Source organism: Pongo pygmaeus, chromosome 19 (assembly GCF_028885625.2).
Source record: "Pongo pygmaeus isolate AG05252 chromosome 19, NHGRI_mPonPyg2-v2.0_pri, whole genome shotgun sequence".
NCBI lineage: Eukaryota > Metazoa > Chordata > Mammalia > Primates > Hominidae > Pongo > Pongo pygmaeus.
The window spans coordinates 51,814,518-51,828,792 of NC_072392.2; the positions used below are offsets into that span (position 1 = coordinate 51,814,518).

General features: G+C 47.3%; 1 protein-coding gene and 1 pseudogene across 1 annotated transcript; both read right to left on the minus strand.

Moving 5' to 3' along the window:
* HEATR9 (HEAT repeat containing 9) lies at positions 1 to 14,241 on the minus strand. Its single transcript, XM_054457326.2, has 15 exons — positions 14,005 to 14,241; positions 11,781 to 11,830; positions 10,273 to 10,454; positions 9,816 to 9,948; positions 9,555 to 9,611; positions 9,304 to 9,360; positions 8,560 to 8,617; positions 8,053 to 8,183; positions 3,929 to 4,111; positions 3,475 to 3,567; positions 3,242 to 3,361; positions 1,776 to 1,849; positions 1,217 to 1,268; positions 710 to 796; positions 1 to 456 (listed from the first exon to the last, which is right to left on the minus strand). Exons 1-15 carry the CDS (start codon positions 14,090 to 14,092, stop codon positions 109 to 111), a joined length of 1,713 nt encoding a protein of 570 aa, XP_054313301.1. The 5' UTR covers positions 14,093 to 14,241; the 3' UTR covers positions 1 to 108.
* LOC129016802 (probable ribosome biogenesis protein RLP24) lies at positions 6,103 to 6,594 on the minus strand (annotated as a pseudogene).
* Positions 14,242 to 14,275: the final 34 nt, after the last annotated feature.

Genomic DNA, 14,275 nt, shown 5'->3' on the forward strand with positions numbered 1-14,275 from the left:
TAGAGTGACACTTGTTTATTCACGGAAGATAAGTATAGATTGTTTTCTCAGGGGAGCCTGAGAAGCATCTTCAGGGAGGGAGTTGGGGAGTAGGCCCAAAGAACTGACTTATTTGGCAATTTCAGCAAGGACCCGGAGCTGTTTCTTGATCCTTGGCTGCCAGGGCCCTATGGCCTGTGGCCTATGTTTTCGTGGTTTCGAGCAGCACGGTGGGAAAGCAGGCGTTTTCTTTTGGCCTGCTTTGGTGATGGACTTTGCAATAAACAAGGGGTTCAGCTTTGCAAGTCGAAAGTCTTGAATAGTTAACTCTTCTGGGTTCTCAGGCTCTTTCTGGAACCTTGTGGGACCTGCTTTCACATTGGTCTTAGGTGCCTCATATACAAAGAGCACCTTGTTTTTCAGCTTATTTTGGATCCAGGGATCAATTGAGGCACAAAGGATTAATGTTTCTTGTAGCTGCATTGAAACAAAGGTCCTAGTGCTGGCTCACTTTGGGTTCAGGCTGGGAGGCTCCAGAGAGGGGGCACCCAAAGTAGAGGGGAATTCTAGCCACAGGGCACTGTGGCACCAAGGAACAAGGTCAAGGGACAGTGTCTAAGGGCTTATGACCCTCTCCTCCTGACAAGGAGCAAATGGTGGTGAGATAGGTGGGAGAAGCTTGGAGGAGGGATAGAGAAGAGGAAGAGGTGGGCAGGAATGCCTTACTTACACTCTTCTTCACAGCCTGGTGGTTTTCTGCATCTAGTAAGTCCAGGAGCAAGTGGAACACTTGTGGACTGCGGATCCCCAGGACACCCTGGCAGAGGCAGAGTGAGAGTGCCTACGTAGCCAGCCCCAGGAAGACGCCTTATACTCTTTCCCATTCTAGCCCCTTTGTGAGACTCCAGCATAGAGAGTGGGGAGATAGGGTTTCCCAGCTGAGATACTCCTTTACTTGCCATTTGGAACCACTGCATGGGACTTTAATGCCCATTATTTGCTAGGAAGAGTCAAGACAATTTCTGCAGTATCTAAGCAACACCCCTCACATCAATCTTCTGTCCCTTAGCCCACCCACCCCCAACCCTGAAGAAAAGGTTTGGTAGGGCTGGAATTCTAAAATAAACAACTTCCCCAAAGTTTACAGGCCTTTATTCCCCGCAGTGACTCTGCTCAATCGCCTACTCCCCCTGCCATCAACACAGGAATTGGGTCAGAGAAGCAGAGCCTGCCTTACCAAAGAGATGACTGCTTCCTGGCGTGCAGTGGCATCTGGGTTCATCAGTTGTCTGTGTAGAAGGGAGCGAGTATGTTATAGTTGAATTAAGGAGTAGGGGAAGTGGAAGGGAGGTTGGTTGCTTTTTAGGTCCAGAGCGCATTAGGCAAAGTGATGCTAATTTCATTCATTTCCTTCTCTTGTTTCTTGGATCAGAAAAGGGGCAGGGAGAGGAAAAAGAGGCACCACAGTTTGCCAGGAGGCACTGAATGATGATCAGGACTGTCCAGAACTTTTATCTTTTTAAAAAAAGTTCTTTTCATGTCATAATTTGAGCTTTATAGCAACCTATACCTAACCTTGGTAGGTATTATTACTCTTTCTTTACAGATGAACAAAAGCTCAGGGGTCAAAGAGTTACTTGGTTAGGGGCACGGGCAAGGGAGAGCTGAGGACCTGCTGCACTGTAGGTTCTCAGCTCTCACTGACCCTCTGCCCCCTTCCCACTGACCCTGTCACTGACCCTCTGCCCCCTTCCCACAGCCTAGGATTTGGCCCTGGCAGCTCCCAGGCCACTCACGCCTCCACCAAGTTCATCATCGTAGGCTTCAACTTGAGCTCTTCCACAGTTTGAGCCACAGCCTGCCTCACAGCCTGCAGAGGGATCAAAATGAGTCAACAGAGAGAGGGAATGCAAGGGTGTACACTTAAGAGCCTCTCAAATCTTTACTGAACATTTCCTTTGTGCTACGTAGAGTCCCTGCCTTAAGGAGCTCATAGTCTGGTGGAGGAAGCAGACAAGTAAATAGGCAATTACAATACTGTGTAGGGTACACATAGGAGGGTCTCCTAACTCAGTCTTGGGTGCCAGGAAGACTTCCTGGAAGAGGTGATGCCCGAGCTGAATGAAACTTGGAAGGTGAGTGGGAGTTAACCAGGCAGAGGGTTGGGGTTGGTCAGATTTTAGGAGCAGAGGGGAGAGCATATTCAAAAATCTGGAGGCAGGAGAAGGTGCAGAGAGGATGGGGAGCTGAAAATAGTTCAGCTCAGAGAGGTGACCAAATGGACTCTTCCAAGCACTCTGAGTGCTCTAATTACCCTGGGACAACAGGTATAAATCAGGACATGGTTGTCCTAAGCATAGTTGGTGCGTGGTTCTGGCGGGGAGAATGATGAGAGATGAAGCTAGAGAGGCAAGCAGGCTTGAGCTGTGGAAGCAACATAAGCCATCCACAGGGCATTGGGAGCCAATAGAAAGTTTTATGCAGAGAAGGCACAATCTGATTTGTATTTTTAAAAAATGTCTTTAGAAATATAACACCTAGGGCCGGGCGCGGTGGCTCATGCCTGTAATCCCAGCATTTTGGGAGGCCGAGGTGGGCAGATCACGAGGTCAGGAGATCGAAACCATCTTGGCTAACACGATGAAACCCGTCTCTACTAAAAATGCAAAAAATTAGCTAGGCGTGGTTGTGGGCGCCTGTAGTCCCAGCTACTCAGGAGGCTGAGGCAGGAGAATGGCGTGAACCCGGGAGGCAGAGCTTGCAGTGAGCCAAGATCGCGCCACTGCACTCCAGCCTGGGCAACAGAGCAAGACTCTGGTCTCAAAAAAATATATATATATATAACACCTAGTTTTATAACAAGCTATAGTAAATATAAAAGCAAGGGAACATAGAGGAAGGTAGGGTTAATGCTGATTGGTGATTTGGGGAAGCTTCCCATAGGAAGTATTGCTGGGATCTGTCTTGAAGGAGCAAAACAGTATTTTTAGTAGGCAGAAGGGGAGAGGGATTACTTACTGGTGAGAGTGAATAGTATGAGACAGTTTTTTACCTTATAGAAGGAAGGATGACTCAGATCATTTTAACCTGAGAGAACTGCCTGAGCAAAGGCAAGGTGATATAAAAACCTGGGCTGCATTAGTTGAACAGGAGTAGGTCAGGATGAATGTGATACTTCGGGGGAGGCCAGGGGAGGTCTCCAGAACACGGAAAAGAGAAAGGTTTGGGTGTCTCTGGGCTTGGGAGCTTTGGTCTCACTTACAAGGAAGGGTTCATTATGCGTCTTCCTCCTGAGCAGGTTAAATGTGAGTTCCTCTAGCCCCTGTGCCTGGATCTGTTCCAGCCCAATGGTCTTGAGCATTTGGGTGGCTTCAAAGCGGTCCTGAGGTTGGGGATGAGGGTTAGTGGGGAGGTGTGAAAGATGGATTCCCTTCTTCATCCCCTACCCCTATCCTAGTGCCGGGAAAGGAAGGGTGCAGGCAGTCCAGAGCTTACCTCAAGGACACTGGAAGAACACAGCTGGTCTAGGATGGCCCTGATGACTGGGGCTGAGTGCACGTGCATCACCTTGACCAGCATCCTAAGTGCCTATGAGGGGCAGGGTAGGGCAGGGTGTACAGGGCCTAGAGGCATCTGTGTGGCCAGGTGGACTTGAGGTCTGAGCCTAGAACTGGTGAGGAACAGCTAAGGTCCTTTTTTCTGTCTCTTGGCCTCTTGAGAACAGAAGTTCATGTGTGCATATACATAAACGAACACCCATACCTATCAAATATACACAGACACATGTACACTTATATGTCCATATGACCCCATACTCATACATGGACATAGTCATAAGCACACAGAGGATCCTGCAGTGCTCCACCACCAGGATGGCAGGATCCAGACCACACACAATTCAGCAGTGGCTTCTGTTTCCCCAGGGATCCCAGCCTCCTGCCCCTCACACCTTCATCCGCTGGGTCTTGAGTCCTTGGCACAGGCACTGCAACAAGAACTCTTGGACCATGTTGCTGCAAGGCCTCAGGAAACCCAGGCACAGGGCTGCCTCCAGAGATGCTTCACTGGACGACTTCTTGATCAGCGTCTGTAGTACAGGCACCAGCTTGCCCTCATCCCCGACTTGAGTCCTCTGTGAGGGAGACAAAATGGGTAGGGGGAGGGGCTATGTATTTAGCCAGGCTTTGTGCTTTATGCTTCCAGACTATATTCACCTTCCTCCCTAAAATGAATCTTGTGCATCAGATTATTTCACCCAATTAACTTATTCTTGCTGTCACCTACTTGCTTCTAGGTCAGATCTCATTTCTCTATAACTATCTCATGGATGGATCACTGTTACTCTCTTCAACACTTCTGCTGTGTTAATTCCTGTCATTTAAAAAAATATACATGTGAGTGATCCCATACCTCTCCTCCAATATCCTTGTCCTCTTCTCTGCCTCAACCACTAATCCCACTGAGAGACGTGATCATTACCCACAAATGCAGCTTCTCCATAATCTCCATTTCATGGATCCCACTCTTTGACCATCACCTCTTTTTCCAGCTCCCGAGGCCAACAATTGTTTGACTCCACAAGGGACTAAATAATCCACTGAGCCTGCCACCTTTGCACTCCTCCACACCTCTGTCCCTCTTGACCCAGCTTAAATTCCATGATCCTGCTGTAATCACTCCCCTTCCTCACCCTCAGCTCCCTTACCCACTCTTGCTTCATTCTACTCCCTGGACAGAACTACAGTCCAACTCTCTAATTTGTGCCAGCACTTCCTGGAGAAAAACACTGTCGCAGCGAATGATCTTGTTAAAATGTGGAACACAGACCTCATATAGACCCTCAATGCTGTCTGGTAATCATACTGTTTTTCCCTGGGCAGTTCTCTTTCTCACTCTTCCAATTCACACCCTTTCTGGAGCACTTCTTCCTCTATTCTTACTCTTGGCTAGTGACCTTGCTTTCTACTTCACTGAGAAAATAAAAGCAACTAGAAAGGAAGTTCCATAGACTCCTATGACTACTTCTGTCCAGCTTCCAACACTTGCACCCATACGCCCTTCCTTTCTACTTGTTAACTATAGACTATAATCATCTATCTAAGGCCAGTCTCCACTTGTGTCTTAGACCTTATCTCTTCTCACCTATTTAAGGACATCATTTAAGAACATTGCTATTTTTCAGCCGGGCGCAGTGGCTCACACCTGTAATCCCAGCACTTTGGGAGGCCGAGGCAGGCGGATCACGAGGTCTGGAGATCGAGACCACAGTGAAACCCCGTCTCTACTAAAAATACAAAAAAAAAAAAAAAAAATAGCTGGGCGCGGTGGCAGGCGCCTGTAGTCCCAGCTACTTGGGAGGCTGAAGCAGGAGAATGGCATGAACCTGGGAGGTGGAGCTTGCAGTGAGCCGAGATTGCACCAGTGTACTCCAGCCTGGGTGACAGAGCAAGACTCCGTCTCAAAAAAAAAAAAAAAAAAAGAACATTGCTATTTTTCACATTCTCTTCAAAGTCCTTATTTTTATTTATTTATTTATTTATTTATTTAATTTATTTTGAGATGGAGTCTCGCTCTGTCGCCCAGGCTGGAATGCAGTGGCACGATCTCGGCTCACTGCAAGCTCCGTCTCCCGGTTTCACGCCATTCTCCTGCCTCAGCCTGCCGAGTAGCTGGGACTACAGGCGCCCGCCAGCACGCCCAGCTAATTTTTTGTATTTTTAGTAGAGACCAGGTTTCACCGTGTTAGCCAGGATGGTCTTGATCTCCTGACCTCGTGATCCACTCGCCTCAGCCTCCCAAAGTGCTGGGATTACAGGTGTGAACCACCATGCCCGGCCTATTTATTTATTTTTGGGAGGTCGAGGTGGGTGGATCACAAGATCAGGAGTTCGAGACTAGCCTGGCCAATATAGTGAAACCTTGTCTCTATTAAAAATACAAAAAAATTAGCCGGGCGTGGTGGCACATGCCTGTAATCCCAGCTACTTGGGAGGCTGAGGCAGGAGAATTGCTTGAATCCGGGAGGCTGAGGTTACAGTGAGCCGAGATCATGCCACTGCACTCCAGCTTGGGTGACAGAGCAAGATTCGGTCTCAAAAAAAAAAAGAAATAGTTACAGAGATTTTAAAGAAGCATCTTCTTGTCCACATCCTCTTGTAACTGCTGTACTATTTTCTCTTCCAACCGCTTCCCTTTGCCTGCAAGAGGGGCTCGGATAAGATGGATGTTTTGCTTGACTTCTTTGATATCCTGAACTTTCTGTAGCTCTTTATTTTTCTACAATCTGTTCATTATAAATTTAGCTTGGCATTTCTGTTTGATCTCTTCAACTCTCTTCATTGCGTCAATAGTTTTATTCCATAGCTCTTGCTAGTATTTGATAGGTTCATTTCTATGTTTTTAAAATTCAAATGAATTATCCACTGTAAGCTCTTTACCAGCTGCTTTCCGGAATGCTTTTGTCCACCTAACTTTGCGAGGATTGCGCTTCTTTTTAAAGTTTTTATGACATTTAGATTTACAAAATCTGAACACCTTGCAATCGTTGCGGACAAACGTCATGTCGTGGCTGGGGTAGATGGGCCTCGAGGAGAAATAACACTTCTTGATACGCATGTTGAACCTGTGTTGGTCCCCACCGACCAAACACTATGCTTGAGAGCCCTCTTGCTTTCTTAACCATGCCAAACATACTCCTCCCTTTGCATTGGTCCTTCTGCCTGGAATGTCTTCTCTCAGATATCTGTAAGGCTAACCCACTCACTTTCTTTATGTCTTTGCTCAAATGTACCTTCTAAATGAGGCCTTCCCTGTCTACTATATTTAACATTGCAACCCATCTCTACTCCTACTTGTCACTCCTGATCACTCTTACCCTGCTACGTAATTGTTTCCATTGTACCTGTCACCTCTAACATACTACATAATTTTCTTTTTCTTGTTTTTTTTTTTTTTTTTTGAAATGGAGTTTTGCTCTCGTTGCCCAGGCTGGAGTGCAATGGCGCGATCTCGGCTCACTGCAACCTCTGCCTCCTGGGTTCAAGCATTTCTGCCTCAGCCTCCCAAGTAGCTGGGATTACAGGTGTGTATCACTACACCTGGCTAAGTTTTTTTTTTATTATTTATTTTTATTTTTTATTTTTAGTAGAGACAAGTTTCACCATGTTGGTCAGGCTGGTCTTGAACTCCTGACCTCAAGTGATCATCTACCTCAGCCTCTCAACGTGTCGGGATTTGTGAGCCACCACTCCCGGCCTAATTTTCTAAAAATAAATTTATTGGTTATTATGTGTCTCCCCCACTAGAATGTAACCTCCTCCATAAGGGCAGAGATCTTTGCCTGTCTGGTTCACTGCTATATCCCAAGGGCCTAGGACAGTGCCTGGCACATGATAGCTGTTTATTATATATTTGCTGAATAAATGGATGAATGGTGGATTTTCTTTTACATAGAGCAATGATGGGATCAAAGTAAGAGAACACTAAAGGAGAAAAAAACAGTAGGGTCTGAGGACTCTCTTGGGCCCCGTCCCTTCTTGACAGGTTTTACCTTAATAAGTTATTTTAGAGATGATAATAATAATGATGGTTACCACTTAAAGAGCATAGGCATTGTACTAGGTGTTTTACATACATTATCTCATTTAGTCCTCTCAACAGTACTATCAGACAATTACAGATGCTCTATTTACAATGACGTCCCATGGATGGGTTTGTCAGGTTGTAATGCCATGCCCATAGTAAGTTAAGGAGGGTACCGACTGTGTGTTGTTTTTGCACCATTGTAAAGTCGAAAAATTGTAAGTCAAACCATCTAAATCAGGAACCATCTGTACTGTCTCCATTCTCCATTTTAAATACAAACTGCAGCTCTGAAATTTGGCTTTTCAGAAATGGACTAGTAAGTGGCTAAGCTATATGCGTCTATTCAACTCCCGAGGTAACTCCTCAAGGACAGTGTCTTCCTCTATCAAAGCTGTGCTAGGTTACCTTCTTCCTCACCCAACCCCCAGGTAAACCTATCAATTGCCTTGTCCAGCTTTGCCCCCAATTACAGACTGTCCTCCCAATCACCTTGTCTTTAGAGATAGCAGCCCAGGAGTTAAGAGCCATTCGTAGCCCCGTCAAAGTCTCCATCCTTTGACCCTCATTTTTCTCCTTCAGCTGTTTGATGAGAGCCCGGATCACATGCTTATTCAGGCAGCCTGGACAGGAAGGGGCCTCAAGTCAGGGCAGAGCTTCTGGTACTGCCCCTCTCTGCAAGGACCCATTGAACTCCACTGTGCCATCGAGACCTAAGTTCCAAGTCCTAGGTACCACAGTGTTGCTCATCTTCCCAGGATACCAGGGCAGCTGGCTGAACGTGAACACTATTCCAAGAGCCCTCCCTCTCCCTCTCTCTAATCTCTTTTCCCTTTTCACCCCACCTTCCTCTCTTGGTTCAACATAACTGGGATAGTTCTCAGGCCTTGCCAAATGGTAGGTTGGAGCAAGTGTATGCTCCTCACCCATTTGTCCTTACCCAAAGGAGAAAGTGGCTGCACTTTCTCAACTCCCCACCAAGGGAGAGGACATACTCACCCAGGATGGCCAGGGTTCGGTAGGCCTCGTACTTCACTTTCTCTGGACCAGTTTGGGCCTAATTTAAGAGGCAGGTGATAGGAATATATAATAAAGTGATGGAATGTCAGAGCTTTAGGGATTGTCTCAGCTTAACTTCTCATTTTACAAAAGAGGAAACTGAAGCCTAGAAAGTGACCTATCTATTCTCAAATACAGAATACAGGCAAAATGGTTCAATGGAAGGAACAATACAGTTGGGAGTTAGATGTTTGTTCAAATCTCTATCTGGTATCTAGTAGCCACTTGGCCTTGGGCAAGTCCCTTGGTCTCTCAGAGCTTTCATTTTCTCATTTAGAGAAATACAGATACTAATTCCTGGTGTTGTTGTAAGAGTTAAATGAGATTATGGATATAAAGAATGCATGTTCCCAGTGGTAAGCTGATGTATACATATGCGGTGTTTCCAGTAAAGGCAGAGAATGTACTCTGTTCTGGCTTTCAGACTTTCCTGGCTTTTCAGTCCAATGTCTTTTTGGTTAGACCAGGGAGATCTTCAGATTTTTCCTTCCCCATCTTTTAGATCCAGCTACTCTTTGAAGAGGCCAAGCACATGGGATGGGCCATGCTGCACAGTGGCGGCTGTGTCCTTACTGGATCTGACCTGCCATCCTAGCACCCCGGGGAGCCTCGTCTGTGCCCACGTGCCACACATCTCAGACCCTGTTTCCTTCTTTCCTGAACTCCAGCAGTTCTCAGACTCACCACCTGCTGTAGTGCCTCCATGACAAACTTGTCACTGATGCGTAAGCATCCCAGAGCCTGCAGGAAGAGGGATGGAGGAAAGAGAAGGAACCGTGGACATCATCCCCAGGAGTTACCATTCTCTGGACACAGCTGGAGTTTGTGCTTGGAATACCACCCCCACAACCACCATCACGTCAAGCAGCTTTTTGCTTTCCAGCTTGGCCAACTCCTGGCTGTAACCACCCTCCTCTATCCTTGCCTCTTCTCACCTGTGCTGCATAGAACTGCTCATCCTCTCTGGGAGATTCCAGGCTTTTTGTGAGTTCCTGCCCATCCAAGGCAGCCAGTGGAAAGGAAGACAGAGAAAAATAAAGAATTTCAAACTAAAGGGAGCTCATCCAATCCAATCCCTTTTCCTACCCTACCTCTGTTTTTCAGGCAAGGACTGAGGGCTGAAGGATGGTGTGAGCCCAAGGGAAGGGCACCCACAGGGAGGGAGTACCCCACGTCCTCTCCCACATGGTCCTGACCCTTAATCTTTGCCACTTCAGGGGGTCCTGGGTAGGCTCTAAGGGCCTGGATTGCATCTCAGATTTTATAGTCAGCTTGCTCATCGGGAGATGGAACATTTTGATGTGGGTTTGATGTACCTCTTTGATGTACCTGTGTGAGAAATTGCATAGGCAGCTTTGGTCCCTTTGTACCTTCCCTCCTCAGGTTGCAACCTCACTTCTGCCATAGGACTGCAGCCCAGCTCAGACATGGGACCAGAGGAAGACAGATGAGGACTCAGTGATATCCACCAGAGCTGAGCCGAGCCGAGCCGGCTGAGCCAGATGGAGTTGAGCCGAGCTGAGCCGCCCTAAGCTTCTCTCTGGGACCTGTAGGCTGACTTGCCTTACTCCCTGGCCCACCCCTTCCTTGCCCTTCCTCACTTTCCTAGAAGATGTGGAGGGTGAGAAGAATATGGAGGCCGGCAAAACACACCTACAGTCATCTCTCATTTTCCTCAACATCTTCTCAGCCTCCCGTTCCTCTCGCTGGTCATACAGGTTGTGCCAGTGCGTGTAGATCTCAGGTTTCTTGAAGTAGCAGTACGGGACTGAGTTTGGCTTGCTCGGATGCTGCCTCCAGCACTCTGGACTTGGGGGAAACTCTTCCTTTGGCATCTGGGGGTTGCAAGTGGCAGAACAGTCAGAGGGGTCCCCTAGGCCCTTACTTGTGGGGGTATGGGGAGGAGGGGGTAAAGGGAGGGAAGGGCAGGGTGAAACAGATGCCCTCTAGCCTCTCATCTGAGCTGGAGTCACAGCTACCACCTAACCCCTTGCATAACTTGGGCAAGTTACTTCATCCTAGCAAGGTCTCAGTCTTCTTATCTGTAAAACAAAGCTAATAATCCTTCTTCTGTGTCCCTACCAAGGTTGTTGTAAAGATCAAAAGAGAGATCCAGATTGTGAAGCCACTGGTGATCTGTAAATCGATTTGAATACATAGTTTGGTTAGTTGAGGATCTCAAAGCACTTTGAAAATGACACTTGGGTAGGGAAATGAAAAGGCAAGGTGTGGGGAGGATGTGGAATAAAGGTGGGGAAAAGACAGACTATTGCTCATTCAGATATTTATTTGAGTACCAACTATGTGCCAGGTACTGTGCTGGGTGCTAGGGTTGCAGTTATCCCTGCCCTCATGGAACTTAACAGTTTAGCAGGGAAACAGACTTTCTTAAAATAATCTATCACTTAAACAATTGTGAATTACCGCTGTCACTGTAATGGAGGATTTTGAGTGGGTCAGGGGCTTTCTCTGAAGATTTGGCTAGGATTCATCCCTGTCTCTTCTTAAGCCTTTCTTTCACTCTTTGCAATAGATCTGGGCAACAGGGAAGAGGGGCTTCAGCTGTGGTTCCCAACTTTGTACTGAGGAGATCATAATAAGGGTTCTCAAGTGATTGGCATAAGTTCAAAAAATGGAGCATGACTCACAGTGAGTAGGGTTGCAGATTTAGGAAGAAAAAAAAAAAGCTCCCCCCTCCCAAACAAAAAAATACTAGGATGTCAAGTTAAATTTGGGTTTTAGGTAATGAATGAAATATTTGAGACACATTTGTACTAAAACACCATTTGTTGTTTATCCAAAATTCAAATTTAATTGGGCATTCTGTATTTCATCTGGCAACCCAAACTGTGAGGGTTGCTAACTGTCCCTGTGTTAACTAATAAAAATGACTTCCATTAGTAAGCACTTTCCGCATAGCCAAGGCCTCATAGACTTTGTTTCATAACAACTCTACAAAGGGAGGTGGACAGGGGTTAGCCTGTGACACAGGAAGCTCCTGAGGCTCTGAGGGGGAAAGTGACTTGTTCAAGATCACAGTTAATGGCAGCCCCAGGGGTAAATGTCAGGGTTCTGTGAGCTGGCTTTAATGGGAAGGGATAGTTTGCTGCCCCTCCTAACTTTGATACAGCTCCCAGGGTAGCAAAAGTAAGGGATCTTACCTGGTAGCAGGACAAGGGCAGATGAACAGGAGCCATGGCTTTTCTGAGTTCTGGCAAGAGGGATAAGAGTATGTGTGTGGTTCAAATGAGATAGCAGTTGCAGGCCAGGCATGGTGGCTCCTGCCTGTAATCCCAGCACTTTGGGAAGCCAAGGCAGGCAGATCACCTGAGGTCAGGAGTTCGAGACCAGCCTAGCCAACATGGTGAAACCGCATCTCTACTAAAAATACAAAAAAACATTAGCTGGCTGGGCGCGGTGGCTCACGCCTATAATCCCAGCACTTTGGGAGGCGGAGACGGGTGGATCACGAGGTCAGGAGATTGGGACCATACTGGCTAACATGGTGAAACCCCATCTCCACTAAAAATACAAAAAAAATTAGCCGGGCGTGGTGGCGGGCAGCTGTAGTCCCAGCTACTCGGGAGGCTGAGGCAGGAGAATGGCGTGAACCTGGGAGACGGAGCCTGCTGAGATCGCGTCACTGCACTCCAGCCTGGGCGACAGAGCGACAGAGCGAGACTCCGTGTCAAAAAAAAATTGCCAGGGGTGGTGGTGCACGCCTATAGTCCCAGCTACTTGAAAGGCTGAGGCAGGAGAATCTCTTCAACCTGGGAGGTGAAGGTTGCAGGGAGCCAAGATCATGCCACTGTACTCCAGCCTGGGCAACAGAGCAGGACTCAAAAAAAAAAAAAAAAAAGATAGCAGTTGCAAAGGTAGGTTAAAGAATTAGTGCATTCAGGCATTCATTTATTCAGCATTTAGTGACTACTAGTACCAGATATTTCACCAGGTACCAGGGAGAGAAGTAAGGCATAATTCCTACCTTTAAGTGGCACATAGCCTTCTACTGCCTTCCTAACTCAACATGTGATTTGTGGAGCAGCAGCATTGCTGTGCATATTAGAATATTTGTGGGAATTTTGAACATGTCTAGGTCCTTCATCAAACTAATCAAATCAAATTCTGTGGGGATGGGGCCTAGGTATTTTGGAAAACTCCCCAGAAGATTCTAATATGCAGCTGAGGGTGAAAATCACTGGGGTCATTCAGTGTCTCAAACTTGAATGTGCATTAGCATCACCTGGAGAGGCTGGGCATGGTGGGTCACATGTGTAATCCCAGCCCTTTGGGGGCCGAAGCGGGCAGATTGCTTGAGCCAAGGAGTTCGAGACCAATCTGGGCAACAAAGTGAGACTGCCCCCTAACCCTCAATTAGAAAAAAAAAAAAAAATCACGTGGAGAGTTTGTTAAAACACAAGTTTCTGGGACTCATACCCACAGTATCTGATTCACTAGATTAAGGGTGGGGTCTGAGAATTTGCATTTCCTGTTTTTTGTTTTGTTTTGTTTTGTTTTTATTGAGACAGAGTCTTGCTCTCTTGCCCGGGCTGCTGGAGTGTAGTGTCACGATCTTGGCTCAGGTCAATCTCTGCCTCCCAGGTTCAAGTGGTTCTCGTACCTCAGCCTCCCGAGTAGCTGGGATTATAGGCATCTGCCACCACGCCCAGCTAATTTTTGTATTTTTAGTAAAGATGGGGTTTCACCACCTTGGCCAGGCTGGTCTCGAATTCCTGGTCTCCAGTGATCTGCCCGCTTTGGCCTCCCAAAGTGCTGGGATTACAGGCGTGAGCCACCGTGCCCAGTCGAGAATTTGCATTTCTAACAAGACGCTGATGCTGCTGGTCATGGGATCAGGTTTTGAGGACCACTGTTCTAGCTGGAGAGACAGAAGTGTTTCTTAATGATTAACAGAGGGAAACAAATGTGAAGATAGATGTAAACACAGGTGGTAAACATTAGGGGTACCTAACCTGGCTGGGAGGATAAGGGAAGGTTTCCTAGAGTAAACTCCACAAGCTGAGTCTTCAATACAAACAGGAACTAGCCAGGTAGATAAGGTGGAAGAGCATTAGACACAGGGAACACCCTATGCAAAGATTTGGAGGTGCAAGAATTGAGGGTAAAGAGCAGGGTGCAGGTGTGGGAGCAGAAGCTGGGGAGACACACAGGTGTCCCATCTTAGAGGGCCCTGTAGGCCCTGCTGAGGAGCCTGAGACTTACCTTGAGGACTGTGCAGAGCCATCAAAGTGTCCAAGGGCCTGCCCTGATGTTTCCCAAGGGTTTGCTGAACTCACCTAGACCCTTGCCTGGGAGTGAGAGCCAGGTAGCATTTCTTTTTCAGTCCCCTGCTCTTGGCTCCATTTCTGTCCATCCCAGCCTCACCTTTGGTCCTGTCTGGATATTCCAGCCATGGGTACAGGAACATTGACCTGGAGACATCAAAGATATCAGTTGATTTTTCATAGGCCATCTTCTTCTCCTGGTGGGGCCAGAGGGAACCTGCAGGGGGGAATACAAGGCTTTTAGGGGAGTGGGGGCACAGCTGGAGGAGACCTGTCCTCTGTGGTACAAGAGGTACAGGTGAGGTGTCTGGACTTCTGGAGGTAGAAGCTTCCAAGTGCTAAGCAACCAGGTTACTTTGGTAAATAGAACA